General features: G+C 48.3%; 1 protein-coding gene across 9 annotated transcripts in view; it reads right to left on the bottom strand.

Annotated features, from left to right (window-relative positions):
- Positions 1-813: 813 nt before the first annotated feature.
- Smarca4 (SWI/SNF related, matrix associated, actin dependent regulator of chromatin, subfamily a, member 4) overlaps positions 814-22,228 on the bottom strand; it is a 102,693-nt gene continuing 81,278 nt past the window's right edge. For 4 of the 9 annotated variants that reach the window (XM_057766802.1, XM_057766801.1, XM_057766806.1 and 1 more), the window contains 6 exons: positions 17,405-17,668; positions 4,264-4,372; positions 4,046-4,147; positions 3,240-3,372; positions 2,996-3,138; positions 814-1,151 (listed from right to left, as the gene is read on the bottom strand). In XM_057766802.1, the coding sequence (XP_057622785.1) occupies positions 1,119-1,151; positions 2,996-3,138; positions 3,240-3,372; positions 4,046-4,147; positions 4,264-4,372; positions 17,405-17,668 (784 nt within the window). In that variant the 3' untranslated portion in view covers positions 814-1,118. The remainder of the gene's footprint in view (positions 1,152-2,995; positions 3,139-3,239; positions 3,373-4,045; positions 4,148-4,263; positions 4,373-17,404; positions 17,669-22,228) is intronic. The other 5 variants (XM_057766805.1, XM_057766808.1, XM_057766803.1 and 2 more) reach the window with 3 other exon arrangements.

Genomic DNA, 22,228 nt, shown 5'->3' with positions numbered 1-22,228 from the left:
TTTTATTTGATGAGACAGTGTTTCTCTATGAAGCCCTAGCTGTTGTGGAACTTGTTCTGTAGATCAGGCTGACTTCAAACTCACAGAGATCCACCCGTCTTTGCCTCCTGGGAATAAACAGATTCTATTCTATTCTATTCTTTCATTTATTTTAGGTTTTTTGAGACAGAGTTCTAGCTGTCCTGGAACTCACCATGTAGACCAGGCTGGCCTTAAGCTCACAGAGATCCTCCTGCCTCTGCCTCCCAAATGTTGGGATTAAAGGCCTGAGTATCCAGGTCCAGCAAGACCCAGATTTTAAATGCCATTAAAAAACTGTGTTTAGCCAGATAGTTGTGGCACAAGCCTGAAGGAGCATGGAGGCTCTTCTCCATGACTGTCTTAGAGCACAGTACGTTGGACTGGATTGGGGCCTGGCCCGTGGCTTTGAAGATACAGGGACTTTGTGCTGCAGACACTGTCGCCTATAGTGCCATCTACCCAGACCAAACGAGGGACTGCCCCATGTGGATGTGTATATGAGCAGGATGTATATGCATGTGCACATGGCTAGTGTGTGTTCATTCGCACATGCTGGCCACAGATGGACACTGGGCATCTTCTGTGATTCATTTCCACCGAACACATTGAGATGAAGGCTTTCACTTGAACCCAAAGCTCACTCATTTGGCTTGCTTGGCATGTGTGGGTGGTAGGGATGCACCTTTGACATGGCCAGTACTTTGCCCCCGAGCTAGTCCCACCTACCAAAGGTCTTTGTTCTCTGTGGTCCAGACCCTACCGTAACAACAAAGAGTACAGAGAGGCCAGCAGTGGTTTGTCATTGGTTTAATTTATTACGTCTGACTCCAGTGACACTGACATACCCGCGGGGCCTGCGGACCTCCTGGAGCATCGGCTCTGTCCAGTAAGATACAGTACAGTTAATGCTGGTAGAGACTCAAGGCCAGACCAGGGCCGACAGACAGGCCTATTCTTCTCTGCCTATAAATGTGGACGATTGCATGTGTACAGTTCTCCAAGTCCGAAACTACATCTGGTGCTACCCATCACTGCTAAGGGCTACTCCATCTCGGCTGGGACGTGCGCCTCGGGGTCAGGACTCCGGAATGTCTGCTTCAGTCCTCCTCGCTGCCACTTCCTGAGCGGTCCTGGAGGAAGAGGGGACAGGGTCTGAGTGGCCGCCACCTAGGCACTCTCCTGAGTGCTGGGGAAGAGTCTATGGATCTCAGATCCCAAGGAATAAAATACCTTGACACAGCAGAAAGAAAACATTAAAACCTGGGTCCTGCCCTGCAATATGGCAGCCCTGTTACGAGTAGACATGAGAAAGAAACTGGCTGGGGTGTAGGACAGACCACTATGGAATGCTCCAAGAGGCAACCGGCCCATTACAGCTATTCTGAGTATGAAATTTGTCCTGTTTTATGATGGCCATTTTGGTATTTGTCTAATGCAGCTCAGACCAGCTTCAAACTTGCTATGCAGCCAAGGATAACCACAAGCTCCTGCCTCTACCTCCCAAGGCCGGGGATCACAGGCCTGCACCACTATATGTCTGCAGTCATTTTTATTTATTTATGTTTTTTGAAGACATGGTTCCTCTGTAGCTTTGGAGCCTGTCTTGTAGACCAGGCTGGTCTTGAACTCACAGAGATCTGCCTGCTTCTGCCTCCTGAGTGCTCGATTAAAGGCGTGCGCCACCACCACCAGACTGCAGTCACTATTTTATTAAGATTTATTTTTTAGGGCTGGAAAGATGGCTCAGTGGTTAAGAGAACTATCTGCTCCTACAGAGGACCTGAGTTCAGTTTCCAGAACCTACATAACGGCTCACAACATTTTCTAACTCCAATTCCAGGGGACCCATTGCCTTCCTCCTAACCTCCATGATCACTACGGATACTCATCGTACACACACGCAGACAAAATACACATAAGAACGAACAAACAGATAAGAAAGACTTGGGTTTTGTTTTCTTTTGAGCTAGGGCCTCTATCTTGGCTGCCTGCCTCTGTCTCTTTATTGCTGGGATTGAAGGCACAGCACCACAGCCGGCTTGTTTTCACTATGTAATGTTCAGGTGTGTGTATGTGTGTGGGCACGAGTATGTGCACTCAGGCTAGAGGCCTGGGATCCCCTGGCACTTGAATCACCCCTGAGTACTGGAAACTGAATTCTGGTTTTCTACACAAGCAGTTAACATTCTTAATCTCTGAGCCATCTTTGCAGAACCTCCCCATTTTACTGTTTTTTCCAGACTGGGTTTCTCTCTGAAGCCCCGGCTGTCCTGGAACTCACTCTGTAGATCAGGCTGGCCTCAAACTCAGAGATTCCACCTGCTTCTGCCTCTCGAGTGATGGGATTAAAGGCAGGTGTCACCATTGCGTGGCTCCATTTGAATTTTTAAAATATGCGTTTGAGTGTTTTATTCACACACATGTCTGTGTACCATGTGTTCCTCAGGGCTACAGAAGCTATAAGAGGACATGGAATCCCTGGGGACTGGAATTATAGATGGTTCTAAACCCCTGCATTGGTGCAGGGAATTGAATCTGAATTTTCTGGAATAGCACCCACCTTTCCAGTCCTCTTTATTTTTAACTCACTGGTCCTATGTGGAAACTGTCCCATATAAGCCAAGGCAGAAGCTGAGGACCCAGCCTGTGTCCCATAGAAGGCTTCACCAAACAGGAAGGCTTCCAATGTGTTGGCACCTGTCTGGTGGCTCCAGACATAGACTTGTCTTGTCCAATCTAGCTGCTCTGCAGGCTTCACCATAAACCCAAAGTCCCCTGCTCTGGAGCATGTGTGCTACCAGAACTAAGCACACCGCTGCTGCCTGGCTACGGGCCTGGGTCTGCACTGTAAGCTGCTAGACATGGCTGTGAGAACATTCAAGGTTACAGAATGATGAGTTTACCCATCTGCAGAGTGGCCTGGACTTGGGGACTGGCCGGGGTGTGGCTTAACTAAGGGCTGCAGTGACCTCACCTCTTCCTGTTCCTCTTCACTGTCGTCGTCGCTCACAACGGGCTTGGCCCGGGACCCCCGGCTTGGCCGCCGCCGGCCCCCCTTCAGTCGATCCTGGGCTTTCTCCTTCCGGCCCAGTTTGATCTTTACCTTGACAGAGCGGGCTGAGGGGACATAAGGAAGTAAGCTGTTAATTGAGGCAACAGCTGGCACCTCAGGTCATCTGTGAGCTGCTGCAGCAAGTCTGCCCCTTTCCCTCACTCACACTCAGACTCGGAGCCTTCCTCCTCGCCCTCCTCTTCCTCCTCACTTTCTTCGCCTTCACTGTCATCCTCCTTCTCAATTTTCTGCCGCACACTGGTGAAGACAGACTGCAGGACAATGGAGTCCTCGTAGATCTGTGAGGACACAGGGCTTATGTCACTTTCTATTGGAGCTCTGCTGTTCAGCAATGCCACCCCACAACCCTTCCCTGGATGACAAAATGCCAGGGCTGGGAGGTATGTGCACTGGCCAGTTTCTCCCTCACTGACTCTACTTTTCAAGGCCCTGATGTCTATAAAGATGAATGATATCAGAAATACACAATCCTATTGGAATGGTATTTCCATGACCTACAAAGAAAAACCTATCTCCTGGAAGCCGCCCCTCCCTACCAGAGGCAGATGGGAACCACTGCCAGGCATTTCCCGACAGAAAAGACTCCCGGCACAGTATGTCTTTCAAGAGAGTAAATATAAAACCGCAACACAGGCTGGAGAGATGACGCAGGGTTAAGAGCACCATGCTCTGGCAGAGGACTCAGGCTCACAACTGCATGGAGCAGTGGATCTGTTTTCTTCTGCAGGCGCCAGTTACACGTGTAGTGCATGGACACCTCGCAGGCAAAACACCATATATAAAATAAAACTGCAAGACAGACAACAAGGCTGAGAGGCAGCTGCATGTGACCCCTTTACTACCAAGGAAAGGGACACAGCTTTCAGCAACAGAAGCAGACCAAACTGTTCAAACCCCATTATTTGCAGGGGGATGAAGGGCAGGAGGCACAATGGCCATGCGGGTGCTCACCAAGGAACCCTCGAGGTTGAACGTCTGAGCATTCTGGCACAGCAGCATCACATCCTTCTCCAGGTCATTGAGGCTGCGATACTTGTGGTTGCGGATGCGTTCCTGTGGGGAGAGAGGGAGGCCTTACTCTGGGCCATGACTTCCTGTCTGCCCATGCTGTGACTGCTGGGCTGACCTGACTGTCCTCCCAGAGCCCCAGATTCTTGGCACCCACATACCTTGATCTTCTTGAAGTCCACGGGTTTTCGGATGAGCTCATAGTACTCAGGAAGCTCCTTGCGTGAGGGAAGCTGGATGAATACCTCGCTGAGCTGTCTTCCACTACTGCTGCAAGGTGACACGGTGTGTGTCACTCCCGGGCGTTGGCCCATCACCCGAGAGAGACATTGCACCATCACACAAGGACAGAAGAGGAGGATTTTTTTTGGTTTTTCGAGACAGGGTTTCTCGAGACAGGGTTTCTCTGTGGTTTTGGAGCCTGTCCTGGAACTAGCTCTTGTAGACCAGGCTGGTCTCGAACTCACAGAGATCCACCTGCCTCTGCCTCCCGAGTGCTGGGATTAAAGGTGTGCGCCACCATCGCCCGGCTAAGAGGAGGATTTAAAGACCGGGAAGTTCTTTTATCTTCTTGGGACAGTGCCTCATTATGCAGACAAGGCTGGATTTAAACTCAGAAATCACAGCCTGCCTCCTCCCCAGTGCTGTGACTGAAGGTGAGCACCCCCTCCATTTAACCTGGCAGCTATTTAAGTGTTTGAGGCCTTCTGAATGCTGAAACATTCCTGACGGATAACCAGGTCCAGTGGCAGGACGCAGTTTGGTGCCGTCTCTGAGCCTAGCTCTGGAAGGAGTGTCACACTGCCACCCTCAGAGCACACACCTCCAAGCACTCTCATTCCCATCAGTAGTCTCACTCTAGACCAGGCTCTGACAGTCTCCTGAGTGCTGAGAGTAAAGTGTGCACCACCACACCCATTTCACCTTAATTTCCATTCTATGCTTGAGCACGGAGAGCATTACAGGGACCTTCCTGAGGCCACAATTCCCACAAGCATCTCTCCTGAGGGTGGCACCAAGCCAGAGGTCTTCAGAGTACATGGCACAAACCCCAGGACGGAAGAGGAAGAGCACAGCTGTGTCCTGGGCTCTCCAAAGGGACAAGTGCTGCTTCATATAAGGGTGAGCTGCAGCTTAGCATCACCCTGACTGCTGTCCTGAAGTGCTAACCTTAGCGGGCCCTACAGCAAGTGGTGTGAGCAGGCTGTGCAGAGAGCCTAAGGGGGCAGATGTGGTCACACCCACTAGCAGAGGGAGGGAACCAGACTCCCTAGGGTCTCTGTGTAGCTGGTGTAAGGGGCCAGAATGCACCCACCCCCTCACCAATCAACTGACAGTTGCCCAGCCCTTCAGAGTTTCCAAGTGGCAGATAAGCCAGTGAGTTAGGCAGAGGAAACCATGCCCCCCAGGGCCAAGAGGGTGGTATTTGTAGGGAGAGTCCCTGTGGCACTGAGCTCCACGACCACCTCTCCAGCACCCCTCTATTCTTCATTATCTTTCTTCTTTTCAAATAGCCAGGGTGGCCCTCCAACTTGCTGCGTTGCCAAGAATGACCCTGAACTTTCTCTTTTAAAAAACCCTAAATTCAAAATAGGCTGGGGTGGTGGTGCACACCTTTAATCCCAGTGCTCAACAGGCATAGGCAAGAGGATCTCTGAGTTGAGGCTAGCCCAGTCTATATGTTGAGTTTCAAGCCAGCCAGGGCTACAGGGTGAGAACCTATCTCAAAAAACTAACCAACAAACTGAATGGGGCTCCAGTGGATGCCCCATACCTACAAGATGATGGGCAGCACAAATGGGACTTGGTGGGTTATAAAAGGTAGATAATGAGTTAGGGTGCGGGGTAGGAAGTGAAAATGATCAAAATACAAAAAGTTTTTGTTTTGTTTTAGAAGATTCTAAATGGCTAGGCCTGATGGAACTCATTGGTAGAGCGTCTGCCTAGCATGCAGAAGATCTCGGATTCCATCCCAGCACCACAAGAAGAAGAAAAAAAAATCTCAGTGCATGGAGATCACAACCCCTGATACAGACACAAGAGTCCCTAGAATACAATAGACAGGAGGATGCTTTGTCCCTGCATGGCACATGCTCTACAGAGCAACTGCCCCTGTACCACAACATCAAATTATGCTGCTGCTGGGAAAGCATGAGAAGTTCCAGCTTTGTTCCCTTTGTTCCTCCATCCAGCATGGAGTGGGGTAGGAGTATAGGGACACGCCTGGGTACATATAGGACTAGCATCTTCCATCTCCTTCAGGGCTACATCTTCAGTACTAGCCCGTGTATGGGCCTCAAGGAGGCTATGGCACATGCCCTCCAGCAAAACAGAGCTGTCTGTAGTCTCCAAAGGATGTGGTTTCCTGCACTTGCATATACGCCTGCTGTGGGAGCTTCTTCTTTGCAATGGCAGAGCACTGGCCAGGTTTCCTAAACTGACCCTGCTGTGCAATTTCCTAAGCAGAGCCTTCTTGATGCAGCAAGGATTCATTTAACTCTGTTTCTTAGCAAGAACTGTTTCTCACTAACACAAGACAGGTAGGCAAAGACACAAATAGGAGGTGCCAAGTTGGTGGGGCCCAGGAATCCAAGGCCAGCCTGGACAGCTCAGCAAACCGTCTCCATAAAAAGATGTCCCCAGTGTGGCAGGCTTGCTTAAGAACTATGCCACTATTCCCTCCATCCTCTGCCCCTTCTTTTGCTTTTTTTGAGACAGGGTTTCTGTCCTGTAACTCGTTTGTAGACCAGGCTAGCCTTGAACTCACAGAATTCTCTGCCTCCCAGGTGCTGGGATTAAAGGTGTGCGCTCCTTCCTTTATTTTTAAATTGTGACTCAAACGCAGAAGAGTCTTGAGCATTTAGAAACAGTTCATTTCCCCTTCAGCTCTGCTCAGTGCCACTTCCATAATTCTGAAGAGACTCCTGCCTCCAATTCCCCATGATGATGGGTTTTGGATGATGATTCATGGGCATGCCTCTGAGGGATTGCCTTGACTGTGCTATTTGGTGTAGGAAGCCCCAGCCTAAAGTGGGCAGCATCATTCCCTGGGTGAAAATTTCTCTCTGTTCTTGACTGTGCTTGTGATGGGACTAGTTCCTGTCTTGATTTCCTTCTCAACAATGACAGATTGCCTTGAACCGTGACCTAAGGACACCCTTTCTTCCTTAGTTGCTTCCTGTCATGGCATTTTATCACATTAACAGAAATGAAACTAGGCCAGGTGACAAAAGCTGTTGCAGCCATTCTCCTGTGGTCTGAAGATGGTACCCCCAGAGAGTCAGCTGTCCCTCTAGAGCACTGGTTCTCATCTTCCTAGAGCTGAGACCTTTAATACAGTTCTTAATGCTGTGACCCTCAACCATGCAAGCATTCTGTTGCTACTTCATAACTGTAATTCTGCCACTGTTATAAATCATACTGTAAATATGCGACTCCAAAGGAGTCAGAACCCACAGGCTGGGAACCACTAGCTAGAGGAGACTGGCAAATTGTCTTTTTTGTTTCTGAGGTCCCTTCATCTACATACCCTGGGTGACCTGCAACTCACTATGTAGCCCAGGCTGGTCTCTAAATCACAGAGATCTCCCCATTATGCCACCTCTTCTAGAAATCTTCAAAGCACCCATCTGAGCTCTCTGTGCTCTGGTACTGCTGACAGTGCATTCCATGGTATCCTGTCAGCGCTGTCTATCACACAGCAGCTGGCAGCACAGTTCAAGGCCACCTTTCATCCTGGTGAGCAGCGAAGGATGCTGATGGCAGCTCTATGTGGATAGAAAACTCGGCTTTGAGCAAGTTAAGTCATGCAGCTCACCAGGCAAGCAGACACTTCCCTTTGTGCAGGAACCTCACATGGTGATACTATGCCTTGGTGCTACCTGACATTCGGTCTGCATGCAGGCCAGGTGGATGATGGTCCTCTGCTATAAATCCATTTGGAAGATTGACAACTGTGATCAGACAGACTATGGATGGTACAAGACTCTTCCTGGGAAGGAAACATAGATGCCTGTCCCAAGAACCCAAGGAACAACACCACCCTTGAGGAATAAGGGCCTACACAGCCCCCTTCCCTTTTCAGAAACATGAGTGAACCCTAAGACTGTGCACTTGCTGTGAGGACCTCTCGGGCAGTCAATGCCATCATACTTTGGGGGCTAAAACATCACAACTGTGATACAGTACCATGCTGGATCCTTCTCCATCCCCGGGCCCACTTGCCTAGCTTCCTAGCCAGTGAGAGGTGAACATAATCGTAGCTTGTCACACACTTGAATAACGTTCCAAGCTCTTCAAGACTGCCCACTGACATGGGCACTGAATGCCCCTCCCCAGGGAAGCCTATCACACACCTCACCTTGATGCAAATGTAACCTCTGGCCCGAGGTGCTGGTTCCATCCACACATTTCTCACGATGCTGGTATTCAACCAGCTTTACACATTCTAATCAAATGCTCAGCCATGGAGCTACACCCAGAGGCCTATGATCCTGCCATCCCTGTGTCCTGGAGTGGTTCTGGGGGTGGGGGTGGAATTAGCTGAGTCTGTTCTCCTTATGTTGATGTAGCATCATGCTGAGAGTCACAAGTGACAAATCTTGCTACTGCTAACAGGCACTGGGGCGCATCACTGGGTATTAAGAAGCCAGCAGCTGGACTGGGTGGCAATGGTGCATTAGGGAGTCAGAGGCAGGCAAAACTGAGTGTGAGGCCAGCATGGTCTACAGAGAGTGTTCTAGCACACTCAAGGTTACAAAGAGAAATCCTGTCTCAACAAATCAACACACAAAACCAAAAATAAAAAAGAAGTCAGCAGTTGCTAGGGTGGCAGCAGCACACATCTTTAATCCAAGTACTCGGGAGGCAGAGGCAGGTGGATCTCTGAGTTTGAGGCTCTTCTGATCTACAGAATGAGTTCCAGGACAGTGAGGGGTACGCAGAGACAAAACCAAACCAACAAACAGCTGTCTGGATTGGGTTGGCTGGTGGGCATGTCTGTGGAAAACTCTTGACTGTGTTAACAGAGTGGTTGGACCCTTCCATTGCAGAAAATTTCCTAGACTGTAAACGTGCAGGGAGTGAGCACATATGCATTCGGAGACTTGCTCATGACCAGATGTAATGGAATTGGATGTCAGAAGTAAATGGTCTTAACGTCCCTGCTCCGATGAGCTGTGACCTGGAACTGTGAGCTACAAAACCGCTTTCTCCCTTAAGCTGTATCTTAGGGTGTTTTACCACAGCAACAGGAATAAAATGAGGACACATATTAGAAAAGGAAGCACTTGGTCACAGGAAACCCTCCCGGGCAGTAAGCTGGCAGCAGATGGATGGCCTGGGGCCATGACAGCTCTTTTTCTTCCTTAGCCACTCTGCAGTGAGGCTATGACCTGGCATCTCTATGGTCCACCCATGTTTCTGGGTGCACAGTGAAGCTGAGCACCATATTGAAGGCTGCTAGCACTCTGCAACCTTTCCAGACACTGTCAGAACCTGGATTTGTTCATCTATCTGGGAACGGGACTTGAACTTGCTTATTGCAAACACTTGTTTGATGTGTGGCTCATTTCATTCTCTTCAAGGTGTTCTTTGTCCTGCTGAAGAGGCATCTTCCTAGCATCAGACTGGATAGAGACATGTACTTTGAAAACAACCCCACACCACTAGCTGAGGATTGGTCACCTCGGTAAAGATGTTCTCTCCAGTTGTTCTCAGCATTCCCACCCAGTCCTGCCTGCCTGTCTCCTCACTCACGGCAAACCATGAGCCACAAACTGAGACGAGCACAAAGGAAGGAGGACGTGCAGGAGGCTGAGGAGCCTGAGCTGTCCCTTGCACACCACCTCACCACAAGGAAGATCCACTGCAGAGCTCCCTGCAGACACCATTGTGCCTATCCATGCTTCTCTGTGGGGTTTGCCAATGAATGCTTCTGTAGGATGAGAACTGAGGGAAGGGGAATCTGAACCTGTGTCTGGATGGCATGAACGAGCTGGGAGAGCCCTCTTTCAACCAGACACAGGAGTGCGGGCCATGGCCATGGCTTCCCTGTTGAGTTTCATTGCTTTATTAACAGCCAACGATGTGGGCAACAGTTGGGGGTAGAACCATGGCTGCCGCTCTGCTTCTCTGTGTCAGCTCCTAGAGAAGATACTGTCCTACTTTATCACTACAGAGAGGGACACTGTCTAGGCCCAGGGTCCAGTCACTGAGGTTCTACCAGGGAGGACTCTGAGTTGGTTTGCAGGCCCTCTTGGGAGTCAGCAGCCCATGTGGGGCCCTCGACTGTACTGCCACCATATGGGCAGGGCCTTCCTCCACACCAGTTCAGGCATTCAGGAATAGTTACTGTCAAAGTCTTTTCTTTTTACTTTTCAAGATAAGGCTTCTCAGGCCAGGCGGTGGTGGCGCACACCTTTAATCCCAGCACTCGGGAGGCAGAGGCAGGAGGATCTTTGTGAGTTCGAGGCCTGCCTGGTCTACAAGAGCTAGCTCCAGGACAGGCTCCAAAGCTACAGAGAAACCCTGTCTCAAAAAACTAAAAACAAAAAAAACAAAACAAAACAAAAAAGATAAGGTTTCTCTGTGTTGCCTTGGCTGTCCAGGAACTCATCTCGAACCTAGAGATCTGACTGCCTCTGCCTCTGTCTCCCTAAATGCTAGGATTAAAGGTGTGTGCCATCACAAGTGACAAATCAAGTCTTCTAAAGACAGAGTCTTATGTGTCCCAAACTGGCCCTGAATTCATTTCTGATTCTTCCGTCTCCACTTCCTCAATGCTGACGGTTACAGGCGTGCACTTCCAGGTGCTGGGATGGAACCTAAGATCTTATGCATACTAGGCAAATACTCCGGCTTCGGACGCACAGACCAGCCCTGGAACCAAAGTTCTTATTATGGTATCATGCTGGTTTTTAACAATGGAATCTGAACCTAGGGTTCAAGAAGTCTGGAAGACCTTCCACAGAGTCCAGTAATATATAGGACACAACTTCAACACCTTCATTTGATGAAGGTCCTGATATGGCACTGGTGAAGGCAAGCGGAGAATGGAACAGGAGATGACAGGCGCACGGTTATGCCAGGAAAGCATCTGAGAATTAGGAAGCAGAGCAAAGGGACAGCAAGGCTAGCCATGGCTCTGTGGGTTGACTGAGGTTAGAGGCAAGATGAGGGAAGCGCAAGGTTTGTCTGCAGTACTGAGTGACAGCAGCCCAGACTGAATTTGTCAGCATTCCATCTGTGACTGTGGAGTAATCTCACTGTCAAAGGACACCTCAATCCTCTTCTGAGGCATAAGAAACTTGGGAGCCAATGAGTGATGGGGTATTCTGAACTAGCAGAGCATATGGACTGGGAGTAACTGGATCTGAGCTCATTACATAGAGGGTGACCTATACACCATATGTGGAGACTTTGCGAATGTGACCTGGGACCTTCTACCGAATGGAAGGCCTTCACAGGGACATAGGCTGCTGACTGCAGGGAACAGAGCAGGAGGGCAAAGGACCCAGCTGCTCCAGACTCCATCCAGTACCTCACCTGTCAGCCCCACCTGTTTGCTTGTGAGTTATGAACTGATCACTGGTCTCTTTATCAGTCACCTGCTTTCCTTGGTGTAGGAATGTTTGGCCCAGGGCATGAAGCCCAAGATGGAATCTGCCTTCTAACCAGAATAGGTGGAGCTTTTTCAGGTAGATTCTAAGGTGAATTCAGAGTCTTAGGTGGCTAGACAAGGAAGCAGGCCAAGGCTCTCCCGAGCTGCAGAGTGGGCTCTGTCTGTGGCCTGGCCAGGGCTCACCTGATCTGCCAAAGTCTGCTGCAGCTTCTGGGCCAGGAGCTAAGCAGATGGTGCTGGCCACAAACCTAGAACCAACAGGCAGCAAGCCCAGATGTCATTCAAAGGCTTAGGAGCTGGAAAACCCTGGAGCTAATTTGGCCCATCTCCATTACTCAAGAGGACAGGTTTAATCACAGAAGTACCTCAGGCAGGCAACAACCCACAGCTTGGCTTTTTTTTTTTTTTTTTTGCATAGAGCACAGCCTCTCTCTTCTGAAAAACATCTGCCTCCTGTCTCTTTACACTGAGTAGGGGCTGGAAGGAGACAGTATGGCTTGCTGAGAAGTCCCAGGCAGTGCTGGGTATTTCTGGGCCTGAGACTTCATCCTACCTAGCTTCACTTTCCCATATGCCTGACCTCTCAATCTTGTTTCTTCATTTGGAAACTGAGGTACAGGATTAGAACAGAATTTTAAAATCTACAACTCAAAACTTTTGAACGTGTGCCCACCACCCTGGAGTGTCAAGTGCAAACACCACACCTTTTTGTCATATAACACACAATGCACAACTTGTGGAACAAACATGTTGTTACTATGACCTCAACACTAGTAGTGTGGAACACACAATCTACACACCAGCAAGGGCTCTGGGAGGTGCACAGCTGGCTGAGACGGCACCCTACAGTGCTCTGGAACCTAATCCTATGCACTTGAAAGGAGTTGATTTGGGCCCTTGCTATTCCATGGTCCAGGACAAGGTACAACCTAACTCCTGAGTCCATACTTAATTTTCATCCATGTTTTACTTTCAAAGTAAAAAGTTCTTTTTCCCACTTCATTTTGACTGGCTGTGTGCTACAGTACTAGCTGGGGATGGTGTTCAGCTCTGCAGGAGGCAGGCACAGTTTTCCTCTTAGTCTGGCAGGTTCTCTAACACGAAGAGAGGACTGAACTGCAGGGATCCTCCTCTTCTCACGGGGCTCTGCTCATGAGCTCAATTCTGCCTGCCTGTGCACCGACTCAAGAGTCACACAGTTCAAGCTCCTACCCACTGTGTGCCATAGCAGGAAGGTATACTGCGAGTTGGTGCTATGGAGCCAAGGTCAGTAGGCCCTGCCTACTGGCTACCAGCACCTATGGGAGAACATAAAAAGGAGACAAGTTTAGTTCTTGGGTATTAACTCAAGCTGGGCCAGAAAGCCACAGCCTCAATGGCCAGCAGCACTAACATGGCCAGGGCTTCCCTGCCTCTCCATAGCAGTTTGTCTTGAACCCAGCAGCACTAGTTCCTGGAGGCTGCCAAATGGACGTGCAATCTAACCGTCACCCAGAAGTAGGTCTATGGTCTAACCCAAAATCATTCTTCGGTGCCTGTCAAGTATTAAGGCGCTGGGCAGTGGTGGTGCACACCTATAATCCCAGGACTTGGGAAGCAGAGGCAGGTGGATCTCTGTGAGTTTGAGGTCAGCCTGGTCTACAGAGTGAGTGCTAGGACAGAACAGGCTCAAAGCTACACAGAGAAACCCTATTTTGAAAAACAAAACAAAAAACAAATAAAAATAATAATAAAAAAAAAGAAAGCAGTTTTGATGACAGGGCTACATAGAGAGCATTTGTCTAAAATAAAAAACAAAACTAAGTTTGAGGCTACAATGTTATTCTCCCCAGCATATCTGCAACGGGGTAAGAGATATTAGGCCTGACTTGTGAATATTGCCTACCATGCCGGAGACCAGAGCTGGCTCAGAGCCTTCTGGATGACAAGTACGTCATAAAGAATCTGTAGCCTCTGCCTTTGGGTGCTGACATTCTGGAGGGGGTAGGGCTCCGTGATCCCGGCTGGTGGCTCTGGGACAGACTGACTAGCAGAGGTGGTAGATACAGAGGCCAGACATGTGAGCAGCCAGCCACGCATACATGAGAGAGCCCCAACGAAACCCCCGGTGCCCAGGGGCATCCCTGGCTGTCTCTACACTTGCAGGGAAACTGGCAATGTCTGTGATGCCACCAGGAAGGGAGGGACAGTGGGAGAGGCCTCTCCAGAGAGCTGCTGCTACTGACGGCCTTCCATCAGTTACCGCAGTTGTGGGCACCCTTGGCCGCTCTCCCCACAACAAAGCAGACTTCCCATAGGCTCACACTGTGCTGTCCCACAGCTGTGCTCATCTTACTAGTAGCAAATTTAGTTAAGTGTCAGACGTATCCACAAAACAAGTCAATGTTGTACCTAAACATCCTTTTGAAATCCTCTGGCAGGGAGCTGGAGAGATGGCTCAGTGGTTAAGAGCACTGTTTGTTCTTCCAGAGGTCCTGAGTTCAATTCCCAGCAACCACATAGTGGCTCCAAACCATCTGTAATGAGATCTGGCACCCTCCTCTGGCGTGTGGGTATACATGGAGGCAGAAAGTTGTATACATAATAAATAAATATATCTTTAAAAAAAAAATCCTCTGGCAAATGAGTTAAGTTTCTGACCAGGAAAATGAGGCAATGCTGACTTTCCTCAGGTGACATGTGACTGTAGCCATCAGCAACCCTTGTTAGGGTAAAGGGACCTGCTTCCAACAATCTGTTACAATCCTGTTACACTCTTTCCCGGGAGCTCTGGGCTCCATGACACTATCCAATCTATGGGAGGCTACTTAGAAATAGGCATCAAGCTCCAAGACATCTTGCCCCCAGGGTCAGCTATAAGAACAGTAACATCCCAGCAAGGTGCTCAGCATCAGGTTATATACTTACCACATCCAAGGAGTTTGTGCCCTGCAACAGAGCCATCTTGACAAACCAACTCTGAGTCGTCACCTTACTAACCAATCTGCACTGGAGCCTGCTTATTCTACTGCTGGGTGAGTCATCTGTCACCTCATGGATAATTGCATGAGGGAAGGAAGCTTTCTCAGTAGGGCACAGAATACACGAATAACAAACTGGTTCCTCTGAAAACAACCAATGCCTATGAAGTCTCTTACACACGCCCTTCCTGTATTGTTATGTACACACCTACCATTTCAGACAGCTTTCCAGGCAGACCCCACTTGGAGGAACTGCTGCCCACGGCCAGCACCATGGATGGGTTTGGAACCTCATCCACACTGAATTGAAGTACATGGTGCTCTGCAGACAAAGGCCCTCTAGGTAGCAGCAATATCTGCTTTCAGAGCTCTCAGGTTACAGTTGCCCTGTGGATGGACTCCTGCCTAAGACTGCAACCCTGCTGCTATGGACTTGGGCCATAGCGACTAGCACAGAGGAAACTGCACACCGAGCTCAGCTGAGAGGATGGGGCTGAGTCATTTCAGGACCTCGCCATCAACGGCCAAAAATCTGGATATCCTGGCAGGGGCAGTCTTTCAAATTCTCAATATTAATTGAAAAAATTTTAACTTTATTTTTAGTGTTTTTTATTTTCTTGCTTGTTTTTTTTTGAAACAAAGTCTCTCTATGTAGACCAGACTAGCCTCACTCAGAGCTCTGTCTGCCTCTGCCTCCTAAGTGCCGGGATTAAAGGTGTACTCCAGCAACGGCTCAATTTTTTTTTTTTAAGTTACTTATTTGTGTACATGTGGGAATGTGTGCCACAAGAATACACATGGAGTCAGAGGATACAACTTGTGAGTCAGTACTTGTCTACCATGTGGGTCTCAGGCATCAAATTCAGGCCATTGGGCTTGGTGGCAAGGGTCTTTTACCCATTAAGCTACCTCGTGGCTCATTTTTGTTTTTTTCTGAGACAGGTTTTCACTATGTAGCTCAGGTCGGCCTCAGACTTGTGATCATCCTGTCTCAGCCCACCCCCATTTCAAAGCTGGGCCCACAAAGGTGTACCAGCACCTAAGTCACCCTGGCTTTTGTGTGCATTGCCCGATATTCTGATGTATCGCAGAGACCCTGGCACTCACACCTCATGGTGAGTGGGTCACCAGGAAATCCTTTTAGGAGGCATGTCTTCACACCCTTGCCCATGTTTGTATCAACTCATCTTCTCAGTCTGGAAAAAGCCTGCATTATTGTAAGGGAGTCACCTTGTGGTGAACTGATTTTCTGAACTCTAATTTCTTAGCCATTAATGACGGATGGCTTGTGTCCCCCTGAAGGGAAGACTCAAGGATCAAAAACTAACTGGTAGTTTCTCCTAGAACACTTTTACCTTTCTCAGTTTTACAATCACAATCTATTTCAAAGAGGAACATAAGAGGGTCAAGGGTTACCGCCTCTCAAGTGGCTATCCAAAACCTTAGCAGGGCTCACTTCAAAGGCCACCTTGCTGTCCCACTGACCTTCAGCAGTCTCCTTCACTTTAGCTTTAAGTTTCCTCAAAAGAACTTAAAATTGTTAGAAGGCACATGTGCACAGACACACAATCATACACACAAAAAAATTAAAACTTAAAAAAAGGATATCTAAAACAAGTATTTAAGCGAGCAAGTCTCTCTCCACAGTAGTCCTCCATTTCCTTTCTGTGTGGAATCTGTCTGAGAGGTAACGGCAGCAAATCAGGGCTGTCACTCTTGTCCATCCACCCCTACTACATTTTCAGATCTAGCTGGGGAATGGGTGCCAAGATGTGTATAATGGAGTCAATAATGGACAACCTGGTTTTCTCCTTTCACCAACTGGGTCTTGGGGATCAAACTCAGGCCATCAGGCTTGGTGACAAGCAACTTTGTCCCTGAGTCGTCTCTCCGGCCAATCTGTGCTGATTTAGGCACTACCACCACTATAAACTATTGTGCTTGTGGACTCTTGGCAAACACACTTGCTAACTCTCCTTCTGGATGACTCATACTTTGCTTGAGTCAGAGAAGAAAATTTTTCTGTCCAGAAAAAATTTCAATTAAGGGGCCGGCACTGGCCAGTGTGCATTGGAAAGGTGAATTAAGACATCATGCAATGGAAAGATTAGCAAGTCCCAAGCTTCATGCGTCCATCTCCTGCTAGTCAAGGCCTGCACGGGAACCACAGTTCCCACGAACAGTAGTCTGACAGCTTTGGTCATAGCTGAAAACATGGCCTATCTCATGTGTGGCAAATCTTATCAGACAGGATTCCCTCCAAAAACGAAACCTGGCAAGAAACAAGACAAGGTCTACAAACTCTCAACATCTCAATGACCCTTAACATTGGGAGAGGGAGAACCAGACACACAGCAGGAACACCAGAGGCTGCAGTCATGATCCACCCAGCCACAACCTCTCAACATCATTGCCATTCCAACAACTACACCTACTGCTGCTACTGCAGGGCCTGTCCTTGTCCTTCCAGACCAGTCCTTCCTCAGACAGACCAACAGCATATACCACCTTTGCTAACACATACATGCCTGCCTCTATCTCCTGCCACCCGTTCCTTCCCTATCACGGTGGAAGACACCTGTGTGCATCCCTGCTTCAGATCAAAAGCCCTTTGAAGAAGGGTGCCAAAACGTAGGCCTTCAGTGTTGATGAGTGCCAGGTTCTATGCTCTACACTTCACAGACACCCAACAGGGAACCCTCTGTTGTTGCCTCAGCTTACCTGTCCTTGTACTTGATCACGGCATCCACAATCTTCTTCATCTTCTTGGTAAGGTTAGGAGGGTTTGGGGACAGTTTCTCGGCAGGAGGCCGTCCACGCTTCTTCTGCTTCTTGCTTTCCTCATCTTTGTCACGGCTGCGGGTGCTGGTGGTCGGGGTGGAGGAGCCGGCCTCGCTGTCCCGCTTGCGCTTGCGTGAGGATTTCTTCTGCCGGACCTCCTCTTCGATCTCCTCCAGCGTGCCCTCCTCGATGGCCTTCAGGGTCAATAGTGGTAAAATAGGACAGCCAGCACCCAGGTCGACAAAGAAGAGGCCACAATGCACGCTCCTAGGGCCCGGCTAGGGAGGGAGGTGGCCCCCATACTGATGTTCTTCCAGCATGGCTGGCTCAGGGCACAACATGTACTGGGAACCCTGACTTACCTCCTATAGGTAGGAAAGTCCGGTGCTCTCTCCCACTTTGATGCCCCACCCAGTGTCCAATCAAAAGACTGACTACACAGGATCATGAATGAGCCAGGCAAAAAAGCCTAGCCACATAGGTACAGACATTTGGAAGACCCTGCTCCAGGCTCTGTCACCATCTACTTAAAAAATTTTTAAATTAATTTATTGACCGACTATATGTATTGTGTATGCATGCGTGTGACAAGTGGCAGTGGAGATGGAATTCAGAGGACAAGGTATGGGAATTGGTTCTCTCTTTTTACCATGTGGGCTCTAGGGATTGAATTCGGAGGTCATCAGGCACAGTGGCAATCACCTTTACCTACTGAACTACCACACTAGTGCCCTGTGGTAGTTTCAAAGAAACTGTCCCCCAAAGGGAGAGGCACTATTAAGAGGTGTGGCCTTGTTGGAGTAGGTGTGCCACTGTGGAGACAGGCTTTGAGGTCTCATAGACGCTTAAGTCACACCCAGTGAGAAAGACACTTCCTGTTGCCTGTGGGTCAAGATGCAGACCTCAGCTCTTCTCCAACACCAAGTCTGCCTGCATGCCACCATGTCACAGCATGGTGATGAAGGACTGAAACTGAAAAGGTGAACCACCCCAATTAAATGCTTTCCTTTTAAGAGTTCCTGTGGTCATATTGTCTCCTCACACTAGTAGAAACCCTAAGACATGCCCCATCTACTCTTTTTAGCTGTTGATCAGTACAGAGTACAGTGGCATCAGGTGCTCTCGATGTTTCAGTGCAGCTGTGGGGCTGCAGCACAGGTTTACTGTGTTGTACACACTTCTCCTTTTACTACTACTATTATTGTTGCTTACTCCCCCACCCTGAGTTATGGGTGAGGCGTGTGCCGACACACCCAGCTTTCCTGTCCTTTTCTCACTCTACTTTGTGATGCGAAGGATGGGATTCAGCTCTCAGGCAGGCTAACTAAGCAGTGTCCTGGAGCTGCCGTGCTAATGCACAGCCTGTCTGCTCAATTTTTCAGTGTACTAACTGCACTAATGTAATTCAGACAAATCCTTAGGCACTTTAATGTGTGTCCTTTCTTTTTCTTTTAAAAAAAAATTTACTTTTTTTCTGTGTTTGAGAGAGATCCCATAGCCCAGAACAGAGAATCAGAATCCCTGGAGCAGGAATTAATGGTAGCTGTGATGTGGATGCTGGGAACTGTAACTTGGGCCCTCTGAAACAGTCATCGTAAGTGCCTGTCACACTGAGCCACCTCTCCAGCCTCACCTTACTGCTGTGCTGGGGATGAGACCTAACGTGAAGGGCATGCCAAAGAACAATAGTTAACTTTCAGAATATTCTAGGGGAGCTTGGGATCAGGAGAGAGGCCTGGATCCAAAAGACCTAGCAGGTCACTGTTTTACATGTGGATTGTGGTGTCCAGGCACAGGGCTGCATGCTGAAGTCAGATGAACCCTGGCTCTCAGACAGTCATACAGCTCAGTATGGTATGACCAAACCCCACAAGAAGAGTGACAGTTGAGCTTCAAGCTGAAGCAAGGAGGAGACAGGGAAAGCCTCTGAGCCAAGGAAGCAGTATTAGGGCATGTAGCAGCTGGTGAGACACACCTGTGAACTCTGCCGCACCCAGAAATGACTGTTCCCCAAATTCATGTCAACACAGAACTTCACAACTTGATCTACAAGGTCCTTACAATCTGTTAATGATTTGTTTAGGTGGGGAGTAGCGGTGGTGGAACCCTGGGCCTCAAGCCTGACAGCCTGACTGAGATGCAGCACCAGCCCTCTTCTCACTCATTACTTAATCTCACGCATGCACGCAGCCATCAGCTCTCCTGGAGCTGGAGATACAGGGGGTTGTGGGCCACTTGATGTAAGTGCCAGAAATTGAACTTGGGTCCTTTGCAAGAACAGCCCATGCTCTTAATCACTAAGTCATTCCTTCATGCCCTCCATCCTGGTGAGACAGGGGCAGGAACTAGAGAAAGTAGGCCACAAGTCAAGAGCTGCTGGAGTCCCAGAAGCTGGAAAAGCCAAGGATATTGCCCAGGGCCTGAGGGAAAATGACCCTGCTGGCAATTTGCCTTCAGTTTCCCAGGTTCTCCAACAGAGAGAGTGTTTTAAAACTGTGTTGAATGGCACGATCATGGTACTTAATCAGAGCAGTCTCAGTCCTGTTGGTGGTCAAATAAGCTCTAAGATCTGGACACAGTGGCCAGAAGAGTGCAAGAATCACATGCCCACTGCAGCGTGGGAAAGGGCTGGGGTTAGAGATTTCACGAGTGTGAATGGATTTGTTTGAGACACGGTCTTCAGTAATCCAGGGTGGCCTTGAACTTCTGATTCTCCTACCTCTATCTCCCAAGTGCTGGGGTGACAGACATGTGCCAGCATACTTAGCTTTATAACTATAAATGTATTATAATGTAAGATGTACTCACTGGCAAAATAAGTGTCTTTAGCGAATGCTGCCAAACAGCTGGATATGCGTACCAGGCATTCAAACTAGACCCTATTTCTCATACTTATAAAAACCCAAAATGAATCAGAACTTTTTTGTTTATTTCTTTTTCAAGACAAGGTTTCTTTGGGTAGCTCTGGCTGTCCTAGAACTCACTCTGTAGATCAGGCTGGCCTCAAACTTGAAGACCTCTTTGTCTCTGCCTGCCAAGTGCCAGGATTAAAGGTATGAACCACCACCACCCGGTTCACAGACCTTAATGTGTGGAATAAACATGAGGTCTAGGAGATATCTCAGTGGGAATGTATCTGTTTTACAACCTAAGGACCTGAGTTTAGATGCCCAGTACCCACATAAATGGGAATGATGGAATGCATCTTCAGTCCTGGTATGTGTGGGGTGTGTGGAGACAGGCTGTCCTTGAGTTGATTGTCCAGTTAGTTTAGCCAAGAGAAAACACCAAAAGGGACTAGACAGATGGCTTGGTGGTTGAGAAAGTACTGGCTGCTCTCCCACAGAATCTGGGTTCTATTAGCTACACTCACATGATGGTTCACAACCATCTATAACTCGAGTTTCAGGGGATCTGATTGATGCCTTCTTCTGGCCTTCATAGGTAGAGACATACATGCAGGCAAAATATCCATATACATATATACATAAAACATACGTACATATATACATAAAAGTAAATAAGTCTTTAGGGAAACAAAACACTAAGAGACATTCAAATTCATGATGTGTTTTTTTTTCTTTTTAAAAAAAAGATTTATTTTTACTATTTTATGTATGTATTTTCCCTGCATCTATGCCTGTGTACTACATGTGTGCCTGATGCCAGAGGAGGTGAGGTGGTGAGCCTCCATGGGTGCTGGAAATTGAACCCAGATCCTTTTTCAGTAAGTGCTCTTAACCACCGAGCTAACTCTCCAGCCCCAGAAGTGCTCTATTTTAAAAAGTAAAACTACAAACCTCTCAAAACAAAAGGCAAAAAGTCAGGCCTGTTGGTACACAACTAGAACCCTAGCACTTGGGAGACTGAGGCAGGATCACCATGAATATGAGTTTGAAGAACACCTGGGAGTCTAAACAATTACCAGGCTAGCTAGGGTTCAAACAGCTCTAAGGATAAGGATAAGGATAGTATAAGGATAGAAACAAAATAGAAAACAGGGATAAGTCTTTGTGTGCTTGAATTTGGCAACTTTTAAATATATAATCAAAGCGTAAACAATAAAGATAAATAACACCACCAAGGTGGCTCATGAGAGTTCGCTACCAAGCCCCATATCAGATGGTGGAAGAGAACAGACTCCTGTAAGTCCTGACTTCCATGAGTGCCTCGGTATGTATGTGCCTGCACGCACAAACAAATCTCATATGCATACACAACAATAACAAATAACCTTAAAAATGAAAAATCCTTTGTGATGTCAAGGTTATCAAGAGGGTAAAAGGGGGAGGAGGGTTCAGGGATTAAGAGCCCACACTGCTTTTGCAAAAAATCCCTAGTTCAATTCCTAGCACCCATGTCAGCTGACTCACTTCCCTGTCCCAACTCCATCTCCAGCAATCAGTTGCCCGCTTCTAGATATGGTGGCTTGTGAGCATGAACAAATACACACAAAGAGATGAAAAAGAACGAGAGAAGAGGAATCTACTGCTATGTGTATCTATAAAAAGAGATTTATGGCCTGGTGGTGGTGGTGCACACTTTTAATCCCAGGACTCGGTGGAGACAGGTGGATCTCTTGAGTTTGAGGCCAGCCTGGTCTACAGAGCAAGTTCTAGGATAGCCAGGACTGTTACACAAAGAAACCTTGTCTTTGAAAAAAAACAAACAAAAAACAAACAAAACAAAACAAAAAGAAAGATTTATAAGCTCTACTGGGGCTGGCAAGATGGCTTAGTAAGTACTTGTATTTGGTTCCCAGGA

The sequence above is a fragment of the Chionomys nivalis genome, chromosome 4 (assembly GCF_950005125.1).
Source record: "Chionomys nivalis chromosome 4, mChiNiv1.1, whole genome shotgun sequence".
In the NCBI taxonomy this organism is placed as follows: Eukaryota; Metazoa; Chordata; class Mammalia; order Rodentia; family Cricetidae; genus Chionomys; species Chionomys nivalis.
The sequence above is the reverse complement of the archived record's forward strand: the minus strand, read 5'-3'. Positions and strand labels throughout refer to the sequence as shown.